At 33.4% G+C, this 16,094-nt stretch overlaps 1 protein-coding gene across 3 annotated transcripts; it reads right to left on the bottom strand.

The window, feature by feature from the left end:
* Positions 1 to 1,617: 1,617 nt before the first annotated feature.
* On the bottom strand, positions 1,618 to 15,667 carry ball (nucleosomal histone kinase 1). 3 transcript variants are annotated; one of them, XM_028316003.1, is made up of 7 exons: positions 15,578 to 15,667; positions 15,262 to 15,488; positions 14,901 to 14,970; positions 7,325 to 7,521; positions 7,013 to 7,229; positions 6,715 to 6,888; positions 1,618 to 6,633 (listed from the first exon to the last, which is right to left on the bottom strand). In XM_028316003.1, the coding sequence occupies exons 2-7, from the start codon at positions 15,481 to 15,483 to the stop codon at positions 5,738 to 5,740; spliced, it is 1,776 nt and encodes a 591-aa protein (XP_028171804.1). In that variant the 5' UTR covers positions 15,484 to 15,488; positions 15,578 to 15,667; the 3' UTR covers positions 1,618 to 5,737. The 3 variants fall into 3 exon arrangements, with proteins under 3 accessions (XP_028171804.1, XP_028171805.1, XP_028171803.1); XM_028316004.1 differs by having other exon boundaries at positions 1,618 to 5,636; positions 5,733 to 6,633; positions 15,262 to 15,648; XM_028316002.1 differs by having other exon boundaries at positions 15,262 to 15,648.
* Positions 15,668 to 16,094: the final 427 nt, after the last annotated feature.

The raw sequence follows: 16,094 nt of genomic DNA, 5'->3' as shown, positions 1-16,094 counted from the left end.
CAGTCGAGTACTCATCGGCGAAGGACAGAACTTGACAGTGCGAGGGACCGATGTTCGATGTATGGAACGGTCGGGTACTTTAGTACAGAGCGGAGACTTCTTCATTTCTCAGATCGTGTTTTCTGCCTCTAAGACTCGATGTCGCTCGCTTCTGATTCTATAAGATAGTGATTATGTTTCGTTATTAATTTTATTAATTATTACTACAGTTTTATTATTATAAACGTTTATTGTTATTTGTGACTCGGGTCTACGATATACGTGTTTGTACAGCAAACTGATATTTTAAAAATAATTATAATGTGACATTAAGAGAATGAAATTATACTAAGTCTAACTCCAAAAATGTTTCTCTAAATGTAAATTAATTGCGTATTTTATCTTCATACTATTTTAACGTTGATTAAAGCGTTCGTTTATTAGGTCTACTTAGACTTTCTCAGATCTATCGATTGATTCACTTCTTGAATAACTCACTTGTACAGTCGCGAAATAATAGTGAAATGGATGTAAAAGAAAGTGCACGGGAGGTCCAAAGGATGTTCGCAAGCGACGTACCACGTAATATTAAACAATGCCACGGTTGTGAGAGAGGCCTAAAGCAGTGCACTCAGATTATCTTTATGTTCCCTAATAATATACTACCTATTGTGTTCTTAGGATACTCTGTTCACTAAAGAACTGTGCAATTTTTACCAGACATATAAAGTAATGAAGTTATTTCTACTCTGTTATTGTTTGTTGTCTACGCTCGCTGCGCGTCCGTGACTGCACTGACATGTTGTTACTTTTAGAGTTATTCATTTGAATTTACCTTGTTATACACCCTAGATATTTTGATTGCATTCTTGACGTTAATATGGACTCATGTTCATGTAAGCTGTTATTGACTTAATCAGATTAGAGTCTTTTGAGGGTTTATGTTTGTTATTTTGCTCAATATGTTAGTCACGGGCGGCCATCGATTACAAAGTAATCATTTGCAATTACGATACAAATGAGAATATTATGTATTTTTTATTTATTTCAAAATGATGACTTTTTAATCGGCCGCAACGAGTGGTGGACGTGGTCGCTCTGAGCGTGTTATTTAGAATTTAATCGTGTTGAAAATAGAAAGCATTTATCAGTGAAATTTTAAATTTATACTTTTGAATGTGTGATGTTCTGGAAAACACGCTTAGACGACATATTATTACGTACGTAAACTATGTGTTCATACATAAAATAAATCTGTTCATATTACATACATACTGTTTACATACCGAAATTATAAGAATATTAAACAAAAATGTTAACATTTAAAACACAGAGGTGGATATTATTATTTTATTTTTTATTTATGGTATTATTACAATGGTATAACGAACTTTTATGTTATAATTACGACGTTGAAGTTATTGTGTATTCATACGATTTGTTATATTATATGTTATACAATATCATGTAGAACAGACTTCATTTTTACAAAAAAATTAAAATACCTACTATTGTTGTTATCGAAAAAAAATAGTTCCGGAAATACATAGTACCTATTTGTTTATTTACATTGTGTAAGTGCAATTAAAATTGCGTAGATGCCTCTGATATTTACGGAGATTTTGTTTTAATTCAATATTAGAGACGTTCGCAGAAAATAAACAAAATGGATGTTACATTCCGACACTGAAGCGATTCGACTAGTCTCGTGTGTTCAAATACTTCCTAACATCAGTAATAGCTTAGTTTCATAGATAATGTGCTTATTTGCCGCGCTCGAAAATGTTAAATAAACGTAAGAAGTAATGGGACCTGTATTATTAATGCCTGACTGAGTCAACACCAAATTTTTATATTAAAAAAGTTATTTATTGTGAATCCCGCGTCAGCGCCGCGCGGCAGGGCAGGCGGCGTGCCCGCGGCCGGCGCACCCTCTGCCCTGCGGGTTATATTACGGTATCAAATAAAATTGTAAGCTTTAAAAGTATGCCAGACATTAAAAAAAACAGCACAATGGTTTTTTGTAATGAGTTGATAGTTCTAAATAGATGTATTGTGTAGATGTAACGTTTTGTGTTAGCGCAAAGTCAAGGGAAGCGGTCCCGGGGGATTCCCCGGACACAGCGAGGCGGGGAGGAGAGGACACTAAGATGTTTATGTCGTAGACATAATTTTTACTTTTGTTTCTTGTTAAAAGAAAAAGCCTTAAACTTCAGTTAGACCACTCTAACAGTTAGAGTATAGAATCCTTTTTATTTCTGTTGCAATAAGTTGTTTCGAACACGGGTAATCGAACCACCGTTATTGTTTCATCATTTTGTTATAATTATACTTTCTTATAGAAACACTGCATACTTTTTAACGTGTAGATTAAAACTCTCCTCTCCTGGTTGGAAGATATCAAGCCCAAAGTGAAGTAATTCTCAAGGTTGATGATTGTATAATCAAGCTTGCTGTTCACCAGGGTTATAATGACGAGAACGTGATCCAAGATGGGCGCTGAACCCAGGAAAAAACGTGACACCCAAATCATTATGGATAAGGAAAATTAAGATAAGTTGAGATTCGATTAACATAATGTTATCGTTGGAAAACACCTGGAATAAGTTTGCTAAATGTCTCCGATGCTTTCTTGTGTCTATCGCCCTAGTGAACAGCGAGCTTGGGAGCTGTCGCGGATCGCTGCCTCGCTCGAGTGCTGCCTGTCGGGAGGTTGTAATAGAAGTATCGCTTAGATCAAAGTTTTAGGAAAATTTTCTATCAAAATACCATTTTTGCAAAGCGAATATGGTATTAGCTAAATAAAGAAATACTTGAAGTACGACTTTCTAGGCAACACAAAAAGTTAAGTATACTTTATATGGAAAATTTCGAAATAACTAGGACATTGTCGTAGAAAAATACGAAACTAATTTGCAGTGTATGCAAAAAAATCTAGTGGAATGTACTGGTGTTTGGCTACAACTATTGCAACCTCCCTAGAGTAGCCTTTAGATAAGCCATTACGCAGATAGTGCCACCTCGCAATTAGTACCATGTTTAGTAATATAACTAATATAATATACTTTTACTTTTATTCCACATAGCGAAGGCGCGTTGAGTTCTACAATCAGCATCAAAAGTGGCACTTCCAAAGTATTCAAATTATATTACAGAAAATTAATTATAACTGCGTTTGGTAGAGTTCGTGACGATGTTATTGGGCAACGGCTGCTTGTGATGCTGACGGTACGAGCGCCGAGTAAGCATAGACGGGTACGGAATAAGAAATAGTCTTTATGGTTATTCTTAGTAAAACGTTGATAGAACCTCCTTTTAAAATATGCCTCGTTACAGTCAATTGTTATACAAATTATTTTATTTTTTTATACATAAAAATAGCACAAAAATATACTAATCGCCAACATAGCAAGGTCACAAAGCAGGTTTGCTTACACATTTGAGAGAATATACGAATATAGCATATTCTAAAAGGAGCTTTCGGCTTCATTTACATTGGTGAGACTTGTATTTTGCGACATCGAAAGCTAGTGTGAATGCGGCCTTATAAACGTATAATAAAATTGTATACAAGATACAAACTCCAACCAATGTGATGGCGAGAGTGGATTATTTAGGGAATCTATACTAGTCCGATTGCAAGTTAAACAGATTTTTGCATAAACATGTTCCTGTAAACGGCGTAAATAGTGGTTTAATAAGGTTAAATAAATAAGCTATGTAACATTTAGATCAGTTATTATGATATGAATAGGTATATCTAGTATGTACGGTCGAACTTGACACGCTATGCTGCGAGGGCTTACTGGACGCTGCTCGCCGTGTGCAAGCGAGTTCTCTTGGCGGTGCGCTGGCTGTACTGTGGGAATAGCACCAGAAACATTGTAAAATAACACCTTTTATAAGATGGATTAATTAATATTGATATTTTACTGAAATATGTATGTATTTCTGAAATTATACGTAGAGCATACAGCACTTGTGTAACGACGAATCGAAGGACTAATTTTTGTTTTTTACTTTTTCCAGTTGTCCCTTTTCAACTGGCAATGCGCGATTTAAAATGCGTTTAGATTATTTTTAGAATGTTCACCCAACTTGGGTACCTTCAAACTGTTTAATTAAGTTGTTTATAGCTAATGGATATAATCCTTCAGCCGTACGTTACCACTAGAGCTGAATGAGCTTGCACACGGCAGCGGGTGGCGAATTCGAATGTGTCGCCGAGGGGAGTTCTGTTGTGTTTGAGAAAAATTATATTTTTTTACAAATGGTGCTATTGTTTTGTGTTTTAGTCAATGATAGCTGATCGCTGTTATACTGCCATTGTAGATATGTGACGGAGACGCTCATATCACACGGTCGATCGACGTAGGAGTAGAACATCACCAACCCACAAATACGATAATTAGGTGTAGTTTAGCTTTTGTAACGCCCGCGCACGCGCCCCGCGCGCCACTTCGCCTGAAGGCGTTCCATTATTCAATTTCTAAATCTAATTTTTAGTAGGTTACATTTTGTTTACTTTCATATTACGATTATATTGTAAATAAAAATAAAAGCTTTGGATTTGCGCATTCGTTTGATTATTTCACTTCAAATGAAATCCCTCGTTTTAGAAATATCCTTTATTGTACACGATAACTTACATCATTAAATTCAACACTAGCGAAACACAACCACGCTTAAATGCATCAACGTTAATCCGGCTGTCAACATTGTTACAGCAAAACACCATACATACCATTCATAAACAAGGTAACACAATTTCAATTTTCATAGTAGAATAATTAATGAATTAAAACAAGTTTTGTAATAATAAACAGAGAGTACAGATTGTCTACATTAAGTACTCGTTAAAATGTAACCATTGGCATATAAAAATACTATTATTGAGATATAACTTGCTACCTATTTTAATTATAAAAATATTCAACTTATCAATTTGACACAAAACATTTTCTTCAAAAATTATGTTTATTTATATGTTTTCCAATGCACAAATCATTTCTGTATGATAGGTACCTATTTATTTTTATTACAAAATTCTTACAAATATGGAATACATAAGCCAATACAAACTTCAGTACGATATTCTAGTCCTAAACACGCGATACAATTTTCAGGACTAAGCCTAGGCGCAGACCACCGACTTTGAGTTGGCTGATGGCCCGATTCTAATTTGTATGAAGAATCGGCCGATACTAAATCGGTGTAATTTACGAGTATAAAAGCCGGTTGTCTGCGCCTGAGCTAACAGTTTAGCATCTGTTGTAATGTGTGTAACCTTATTACAACTAAGGTTGATGTGCCATATCCCGTACAAAAATATAAAATTACAACTTCAATGAGGACTGCATCTTGTGTTTGGTTATATTTGTGACAGTACAGCTGATATCAATTTTGATAGCATCGCCTATTACTTTGTACTAAATTTTGTTATCATGGCACTTTAATATACGCGAGAAAAAGCAAAGTGTGTAAAGATTTAATTACTTCGTTAAAAAAATCAAGCAATGTGTAAGTTCATTGATTTAAAATTAACAACAGGCCATTAGTTGAGTTACATTATTATTATTACTAAAATGTGTTGCCTCTTTATTATTAATTCTGATTTACAATGGTCTGTGCACAAATGGTCCAAGAGGTGGAGTCGTCTAAAAACAAATAAATTAAAATGATAAGACTATTTAATTCCAGTTAACAATACTATGATCATCATGGGTTTTGAGCATATTCTTATCAATACTCACTCAATTCACTTAGGCGGTGATCTACCATTGATAATTGTGGGGTAGTCTTTATACGACCTACCTTTCGGCTTTACTGTGGTGACCTTCTTTTTAACTACTCTCTTAACCACCACTTCTTCATCAGACAACAGTCTCTTTTTGGGCTTTATACGTTTCTCTTCTATGGTGAATGAGTCATCGAAAATGTCTCCACTTGAATTCACAGACTCATCGTCTTTGGATATCTTGAGGGGCTTTTTTTCGCCAATAATTTCACAAATCGGACTGTCAAACGACACTTGTCTGGGACTCCTTCTACATTTACCTCCCGAGGTCTGCGTCGCTATGTTAGCATGGTTCTTTTTGGCGGGTGGCGTCGCTTTCGGCGCAAGCTTTGCTTTTTTCATTTTGACCAAAAGAACTGGTTCCAAGGATTTCCTCTTTTTACTAACTACTTTAGCATCTGTGCTTTCATTAGGTTCTTCATTTTCAATTTCGGGACTTGATTCTTTTGCTTTTGGTTTTCTACCTCTTCTCACAACTTTTGGTGAAGACCCGTTTTGTTTGCCTTTCTTTGGAACAACTTCTTCTTCTGCAGAATCTGCATCTTCAGATGCATCCTCATCAGATTCAGTGTCTTTGCTAATTTCTTTTGCTTTTGGTTTCCTGCCTCGCTTAACTACTTTAGGTGCTACACCATTTGCTTTCTTTTTCTTACCAACATCACTATCTGTGGCATCTTCATCATCTAACAATTTCTTATTTGTTTTTCCCTTTTTGTTCGGTGAAAAATCCAGTTTGCTACTTCTGTTCTTCCCTTCACTCTTAAGATAGCCTTCGAAGAGTTGCCGACATTTTGTATAATCAGGTACGTCTTTTGGTTTCATTGTGTTTATGTATTCAAAGAATTTGATCAGAGCATCTGGAAGCAAAACAATGTAAATTATTTTTTTGGATTAATACTACTGATACAAGTAAAACATTAATAATGTGGTTAACTCACCAGGAACATTGCTGTACTGCTTTGTGATGTTACTCCGCACATTCTTTAAGAATGCCTCCTTCATGTCTTGCACTGTCTTTGGCACCTTGAGGGACTTTTCCCAAGGCAATTCTCCTACCAGCCACTGCAACATGTTGTAACCCAAGATTTCCAGGTCTCCTCTCATAGTTGCCACTGAAATAACACATGTAACAAAATAAATATCATTGAAAGAATAACCAGTCAAATCATAGAGCACTCCTAACAAATAATAACCAATTTGAATATAGATAGTTCTAGTAAATATTTTTATATTCACCTCCTTGATGAGCATCCCTGCTTGTATACTCAATAGTGCCATTATGTGCAGACTTAGGGTCAGGCTTGAAGTCTTTCTCATTAACTCGTGTGGCCAATCCGAAGTCAACAAGGTATGCTTGGTTCTCTGTGCCCTTCCGCAAGCCCATGAGAATGTTAGCTCCTTTGATGTCTGCATGCACATAGCCTCGACTGTGTATATATTCTAGAACTTCTAGCTACAAAAAAATGAGTTCAGAAATACACTAATCCTGTTCTATTGGTGTTATGTAAAAAGTACCTTTAAATGAATCGGCCAATATACCATACATACCATTTGCAAACCTAAAAGGAACACGGTAGCAGGAGGGAACGAGCGCCCGCTCTCCTTGAAGATGCTCCACACATCCTTGCCGTAGCGCTCCAACACTAAGTACCTGTACTTCTCGCCTTTGTACTCATGTGATCCATTTCCATAATATGATGGCATTCCTAAGCTACTCAGCTTTTTGGCCTTCATGTATTTAGATACTAAAAAATAATAATAATGTAAGATATTTTTCAATGTAATCAAAATAAGATTTAACCCAATAAACCCCAAGCAGATTGATTGATTGATTGATTGATTGATTCACCTCGCGCGAGTGCTAACGAACGCACGCAATATCAAAAGCTCCGTAAAATTTTGACGTTTAAAGCGGTAAAAATGTGATATTAAGGACTAAAACTTATATAAATGTGTTCCTTGTAAAAAACTGTGACGATACATCTAATTATTTAAATGAAAAAGAAGTGACTTATGTGTTTTAAAACGGTGCAAAGATATTATTTTGTACTAACAAACGATCAGCTGTGCCGGGTGAAGTGACTCATCGAGTGTTAGTGATCGAAAACATTACCAAATATGGTCACGCACGCACCGACTCGTAGCTGATGATTCATAACATCAGCTGATTGGTAACAACCATACCAAGTTTTCGGCGAACACGTCACAGAGGCCGTGGAGCAGTGGCTACGAATCTAAGCTTACGCTAGGAAGCGTGGGTTCGAATCTTGACTTTTGTGACTTTTTTATTTTTTAATTTTATTTTTTGATTTTGTTTTTTCTTTTTTTTCTTTTTGATATTCATGACATTTTGATAACAAAAACAATGTCTGGAAAGTGCGGAAAATGTAATAAACAACTACCTAAGAAACAATTTTTGACATGCTCGATATGTAATACGAACTATGATATAGATTGCGCTGGAGCAGAAAAACGATTTTTTATTATGAACGACGAACACAAAAGGCGGTGGAAATGTCTTCTTTGTCCAAAACCTTCCTCGAGCACTGCAATGATGGTCTCGACTCCCATCATGGACAAAGTTACACTGAGAAAGAAACAGACCGTAAACATAACAACAACTAACTCATTTGAATCGTTAGCTGAAACCTTATCGGATGATGAAGATGAGGATGACATGTATTCAAATACACAAGAGGAGAAATTAAATAGAAGCTGCCCGGAATTGTCATGTATTAGAGCAGAAGATTTGGACGAGGTGAAGGAAAAAATGTTAAGAATGCAAACGAAATTAGATATAGCTGAAAAAGAAATTGAAAAATTAGTAATAGAAAATTCGAATCTTTTGAAGGAACTAGCTGAAAAGGAAAGAAAGATAAATAACTTAAATCAAGTCTGTAACTCAAACCGAAAACCTCGAAAGAAACGAAAATCGAATCAATCTAAGTCAATGATTTCATTTGCGATCAATGAAAGTCTTGAAGGATTGAATATGGAATTACCGGAAAAACTTATCAAGGAAGCGTCAGCCAGTGAAGATGATGTATTGGTGAAAGAAAATAGTACTTTGCAATGCAAGAAAAGCATACATATTTTTGGAGACCAATATCTACGCGGATTTGCTATAAAATTGCTCGATTCCCGAAAAGGAAAATGGAATGACTTATACAAAATTTCAAGTTTAATCAAGCCGCAAGCAAGAAGCTGTGATATTCTACCAAGTTTAGACACATTGACAAGTAATATTGGAAGAGATGATATAGTCATCATATGTGTAGGCTCGAATGATAGAGACCCATATCTGCTTTACAGTAATTTATGTAATATATTATGCAAATTTCACTATTGTAAATGTTTTGTTATAAGTGTTAAATTCAACAAATATTTAAATACTAATAGATTGAATTATGAAATTGACATGCTCACGAAAAAATATAATAATTGTACATTTATTGACATTAAGAATGATTACTATGGTTTAAGCTCTTACTTACACATGCTTGCTTTTAAAATAAACATAGAGATAGACTTCCCTAGATACAAAAAGGAGTTCATTGATGTTCTATTTGAAAATAAAAATAAAGATTGCAGAAAAAACATAAATAAATATATTAAAACAACAAAACAGAAAACAATTACGCATTACTTTAAAAGAAACAATACATTAACAACAAAAAATACTACCGATGACATAAAAAAATCACAATATTTGCAGAACACTATTCTACACTATTTCCAAAAAATTAAACGATGCGATGGAAATAAGGTTAATAAATCAGTAGGACAAGCTAAATCAAACTTAGATGAATCACAAAATTTTTTCTCACAAGCAAAGGAGAATTTATTTTTAACATAATTCATCTAAATACACAAAGTATAAAATCAAAAATAGATCAACTAGAGATATTGTTGCATGAAAGACATATAGATGTTTGCTGCTTTAGTGAAACTTTTTTAGAATGCCATGAAATGGACATTCTTCAAATTGACGGATATAAAATCGCAGCTTATTTTTGTAGAAAACGTAAAAAAAGAGGAGGTGTTGCAATATATATAAAAAATACAATTGATTGTTCCGAAGTCAAGTGGATATCAGAGATGTCCATTGAATGCCATTTTGAATGCTGCGGTATCGTTATATCTGGATTTAACTACCTGATAATATGCGTATATAGGACTCCAAACAGTGATTTTGATATATTCCTAAGCAACATGGAGTATCTCTTGCAAAAGGTAATAATTAGATCCCGAAGTAGTTACAAAAATGTTTTCGTCTTAGGTGATTTTAATGTAAACATTCTTGAAAAGAGTAATAAAAGTGAATTGTTTTTAAATATGTTTAGGACTTATAAATTGCATCCAACAATTAAAGATCCAACCAGAATCACTTCTCATTCGCAGACCTGTATTGACAACATAATGACTAACATGAAAAAATATCATACACATATTCTGGATGTTGGTATATCGGATCATACAGGACAAATAATATCAATACCTTCATGCCTTAGTTTTAATGAGAAGTTTTGGTATATCTTAAAGAGACAACCAAGTTTTTATTTAGAAATATTTTTAAAATATTTATCGCAAATACACTTTACAAATGTTTATGCTCAATCTAATCCTAATAATGCATATAACATATTTATTAGTGAATTTTGTTTAATCTATAATTTGTGCGTACCGGTAAAGAAAATTAGAATGACATACAAAAGGACTCCAAACTGGAAAACCAAAGGCATAATAATAGCAAGTAAAACCAAAAGAAAATTATACTTGCAAAACAGATATACAAATAGTAATGCTGCCAAATTAAAATATAAAAGATATTGTAAAATAATGAAATCGGTAACAAGGAAATCAAAAAAGATTGCAAATACAAATTATATAAATAAAAGTACAAATAAGAGTAAAGCTACTTGGGAAATTATAAAACAAAATACTACTAAATTCAATCATATTAAAGAAACTATTGACTATATTAAAAAAGATGACATTTTAATTAACCAACCTAGTGACATAGCTGAAACCATTAATAATTACTTCATAAATTTAAATAATCCATTAGAGACTAAAAGTGACTTACAATATAAACCTATTACTCAACCAAACGCAAATAGTATTTTCATGTACCCAGTAAATACAGGGTGTTTGGCGCATCGTGTGCCAAAATGATTTGGCGGATAGAATGGGTCATTTCCTATATTTTCAGCCCCCATAACACGTTCCATGTCAGGCGGCTACTTTTATATTAAGTTTTTTAGTAATTTCACCAAAATACCCAAATCGCATCATTTGATTTCGATTTAAAAAAAAACTACTAAGCGTAGCCTCAAAGTAAATATTTTGTTTTGACGTGCATTGATATAGAGTTGCATCAAATCTAAATTTACTGGCAAATATCATCTAGTTTTTTTTTAATTCAGCTTTNGATTCCGATATTACGAGATTCCGAGATTCCGATATTCATGCCCTAATGTCCATTTAACGCCTAATCATTTCATACTACGGCCCTTGTTTGTCACAATTAATTGACACCAAGGCTACAGGCATTCTGTCAGTATTTATTTAATTTATTGAGGCATACCAATTATTATTAGTTTATTATTATTGAGTATTAAGCCTGGTTCCCACCAATACGGAGCGAAGGGGAGCAGAAAAGAAAAGTGTCGGGCCGTCAAATCTATACTAATATTATAAAGCTGAAGAGTTCGTTTGTTTGTTTACTTGAACGCGCTACTCTCAGGAACTACCGGTCCGATTTGAAAAATTATTTCAGTGTTAGATAGCCCATTTATCGAGGAAGGCTATAATACCATCACGCTACGAGTAATAGGTGCAGAGCAAAAATGATTTTCTCGCGTACGAAGTCGCGGGCACTGCTAGTTTTTCTATAGAATTTGAGAGCAGAAATAATGAAATCTGTATAGTTATTTAAAACACTTCTCCGCTCCACTCCGCTCTGCTCCGCCTTAGTGAAAATCGAAAGCGGGCCTTATCATTTCCTTTTATTGGTGCATCCATATCTAATCAATCTGCAATGTGACTGTGGAAATAATTATTCTGAAAATATTGCATTCGTTCAGTTCTTTAGGACACACCTTGTACTTTAATTATATGGGTTAGTTAATGGAAGCATTTCAGTCGTCCGGTTGAAAAAATTATGATGAGGAATCAAAGTTATTATTATAGATACATACACTAAGCCACTAGAAAGTTATTTTCGACTTTTAATTCAATCTCAAGAGAGCCTTAATAAATAAATACTCACTAAATATTTCACGGTGCTACGAGTATAATCGCAGCAGACATTGACACGGCAAATACATTAAACCAACGAGAAAAAAGAGTAATAAAAGTGAATTGTTTTTAAATATGTTTAGGACTTATAAATTGCATCCAACAATTAAAGATCCAACCAGAATCACATCTCATTCGCAGACCTGTATTGACAACATAATGACTAACATGAAAAAATATCATACACATATTCTGGATGTTGGTATATCGGATCATACAGGACAAATAATATCAATACCTTCATGCCTTAGTTTTAATAAGAAGTTTTGGTATATCTTAAAGAGACAACCAAGCTCTTATTTAGAAATATTTTTAAAATATTTATCGCGAATTCTCTTTACAAATGTTTATGCTCAATCTAATCCTAATAATGCATATAACCTATTTATTAGTGAATTTTGTTTAATCTATAATTTGTGCGTACCGGTAAAAAAAATTAGAATGACTTACAAAAGGACTCCAAACTGGAAAACCAAAGGCATAATAATAGCAAGTAAAACCCATTGAGTTATAATGTACTACGTAATATTACTTCAATGGTAAAACCAAAAGAAAATTATACTTGCAAAACAGATATACAAATAGTAATGCTGCCAAATTAAAATATAAAAGATATTGTAAAATAATGAAATCGGTAACAAGGAAATCAAAAAAGATTGCAAATACAAATTATATAAATAAAAGTACAAATAAGAGTAAAGCTACTTGGGAAATTATAAAACAAAATACCACTAAATTCAATCATATTAAAGAAACTATTGACTATATAAAAAAAGATGACATTTTAATTAACCAACCTAGTGACATAGCTGAAACCATTAATAATTACTTCATAAATTTAAATAATCCATTAGAGACTAAAAGTGACTTACAATATAAACCTATTACCCAACCAAACGCAAATAGTATTTTCATGTACCCAGTAAATATAACAGAATTTAAAAAAGTTATAAAAGACTTAAATAACAAAAAAAGCACAGGCTATGATGGAATTCCGATAGCCGTGATAAAGTCATGTGTAGATTATATAGCTGAACCGTTAATATATATTATAAATTTGACTTTAGAGACCGGAATATTTCCTGACGACTTAAAAAAAGGACTAATAAAACCATTACATAAAAAGGTGCCAAAAATGATGTAGGAAATTACAGACCGATTACTTTGTTGTTGCTTTTCAAAAANTTGTCAAATTTTTCCAAAATTTTTGAAAAGCTTATAGCAAATCGAATGACATCATTTCTTGATAAATATGAAATATTAAACACAAATCAATTTGGATTCCGGAAAGGGAAAAACACGACATTAGCTATATTCAAAATTCTCAAACAAGTCTGGACTGATCTAAATGACAAAAAAAGTTGCATCGGCCTTTTTTTGGACTTATCTAAAGCTTTTGACTGTGTGGTACACAGGGTGCTTCTAAAGCAACTTGAACATGTAGGACTACGTGGTATTGCCCTAAAATTAATGGAATCATATTTGACAAATAGAATGCAGTCCACGATATTGGATACATATGACAAAAAAACGAAAAGTATATTAACAGTGCAATCCAATTACGATAAAGTATCCATTGGTGTACCGCAGGGCAGTGTACTGGGGCCTTTATTATTTTTAATCTACATCAATGAACTTCCCCTGATTATAAATCATTCCTGTGTCATGTTTGCGGATGATGCTACATTGTTTATGTCACAAGACCGAGCAAAAAATGACGAACTTGTTGGTGAAATTCATAACACACTAAACATTGTTATTGACTGGTTAAAATCTATAAATTTAAATGTAAATCTAGAGAAAACCAAATTATTAGAATTTAGAAATTATAAAAATGATCCACTAGAAATAAGTATTAAAATTGACAATAAATTAATAGAAAAAGTGCCTGACATAAAATTCTTAGGTTTAAATATAGATACTCATATGAACTGGAAGGCACATATCGAGACAATAAATAAAAAATTGTCAAGTGGTTGCTATGCCTTGTCGATTTTAAGCAGTATTTCCTCAGAAAATGTAACTAAGAACGCATACTATGGGTACATATATCCTCTATTGACATATGGCATAATATTCTGGGGCAACTCTGTTAATGTTCAATCGACATTTATACTTCAAAAGAAATGCCTTCGCGTAATGTACCACATTGACAAATATGAAACTTTGAGAAATGTATTTAAAGATTATAAATTTCTGACTTTGACGGGTATCTATATACTTGAAACATGTGTATTTGTAAAGAATAATAAGGATCATTTCTGTGAAAAAAGTAAAATTAAAAAGAATCTTAGATCTCAACATGCTTATAACATTTGTATTTTGAAATCATCAAGTTATATTTATAGCAAGAGTACCTTGATTACAGGAACTCGAGTGTTTAACCATTTGCCTAACTGTATAAAAGCACTAGAAAACCCGCAATTCAAACAGAAATTGAAAGAATGGTTGTTGCAGAAATGTTTTTATAACCTAGATGAATATTTTAATAACTTTTGACATAATATTATTTATTGACATTTGTTTTTTATTATTATTTTAAATTTTCTTATGACCAGTAACAAATATCTATATATATAAAAGAAAGTCGTGTTAGTTACTTCGCTTATAACTCAAGAACGGCTGAACCGATTTAGCTGAAAATTGTCAGGGAGGTAGTTTAGAGCCAGGAGAAGGACATAGGATACTTTTTATCCCGTTCGAAATTAAAAAAAAGTCTGCTTATTTATTGCCATTAAGGCGGAACAAAGTTCGCCGGGTCTGCTAGTTAATTATAATTATCTATTATGTATTGATTGATGGGCTTGAAAGTATGGATACTCACTTTCTTCACTGCTTGCATTTCTGACATAAAAATGTTTTTCAACAAATAAAGGCCCATTTTCATGTGGTTCCTGCGAACATTCATGACAGATTTATAAATACAGATGCCAGTATGTCAAGCGAAACACTGTGGCATCTTATGTAGTTTTAATAGGTGCTATTTTGCATCGAAAATGTGCTATCGTCTGTACATTACCTAACTAGAGATAAAGTTTGAGTCACAAGTTAAATTATTAATGACAGACCTAGACAGAAACAAACACAATTATCAGCTGTAAAACCAAACAATTTTAGGCATAATTATGTAATTTACACGATACTTATAGCAGTAAGGCAATTAGTTTTATATATTTAGTACTCACAATCTTCACAACAAGCGGATAGTTAGACCCCTTCTTGGGCGAGTTTTCATGTTCACACGCAGAGTATATTTCCCCAAAACCACCGACACCAATAGATGGCCCTATCCGCCACTTCTTTTTGGCGATCGTATTGTGAATAACTTCTCCAACAGGAATAGGAGCGGGCATTTTATACCCATTTTTTTTAGGGGCTGCTGCAGCTTTTTTGGCTCTTCCAGCCATTATCGCTAAAATGTATTATGTAAAATAATTTACTTATAACAAAGCGTAATATAAATTGCACTTGCACTATTTAGTAAGAATTATTCATAATTACAAGTATCAATTCAAAAACTGAAAACAAGCAAGCAAGCCGCGTTGCGTTGTTGCTCAAAAAATGACACACACAAACATTGACAGTTGACTGTTGACTGCCTGTCTCATCTGTGGTTGACTGTTGACAGTTTGCACTCCTATTTTTGTTTATGGTAAAGCGTTATTAACGCCATCTATTTTTTCATAGTGAACACTAAATCAGATTTCCAACGCCAACTCATTATGTAAAAAAAAGTTTAATTTTGAATATAAAATATAGGTGGAGCTGTAATCTATTATAGACAAGTGGCAAAACTTGTAATTTCAAAAGGCAATTTATTAATATTTATAAATAAAAAAATCTTTTAAAATCGCTCTGCGAGTTTTGCGAAGGGATTTGATTTTTCGGAGCAATCAGAAAATGCCAGTTGCTTGTCTGGGGGGCTGTTATCATCATCAGTGATCATCAGTTGTTATCATTTAATGTGTGGATGTGACGATGAAACCAGTTAAAACGAACTTTTTAGCGGGAAAGTGCG

Source organism: Ostrinia furnacalis, unplaced genomic scaffold, assembly GCF_004193835.3.
Source record: "Ostrinia furnacalis isolate ACB-3 unplaced genomic scaffold, ASM419383v2 OfSCF5400, whole genome shotgun sequence".
Taxonomy (NCBI): Eukaryota; Metazoa; Arthropoda; class Insecta; order Lepidoptera; family Crambidae; genus Ostrinia; species Ostrinia furnacalis.
This window is presented reverse-complemented; position numbering and strand designations above follow the sequence as displayed.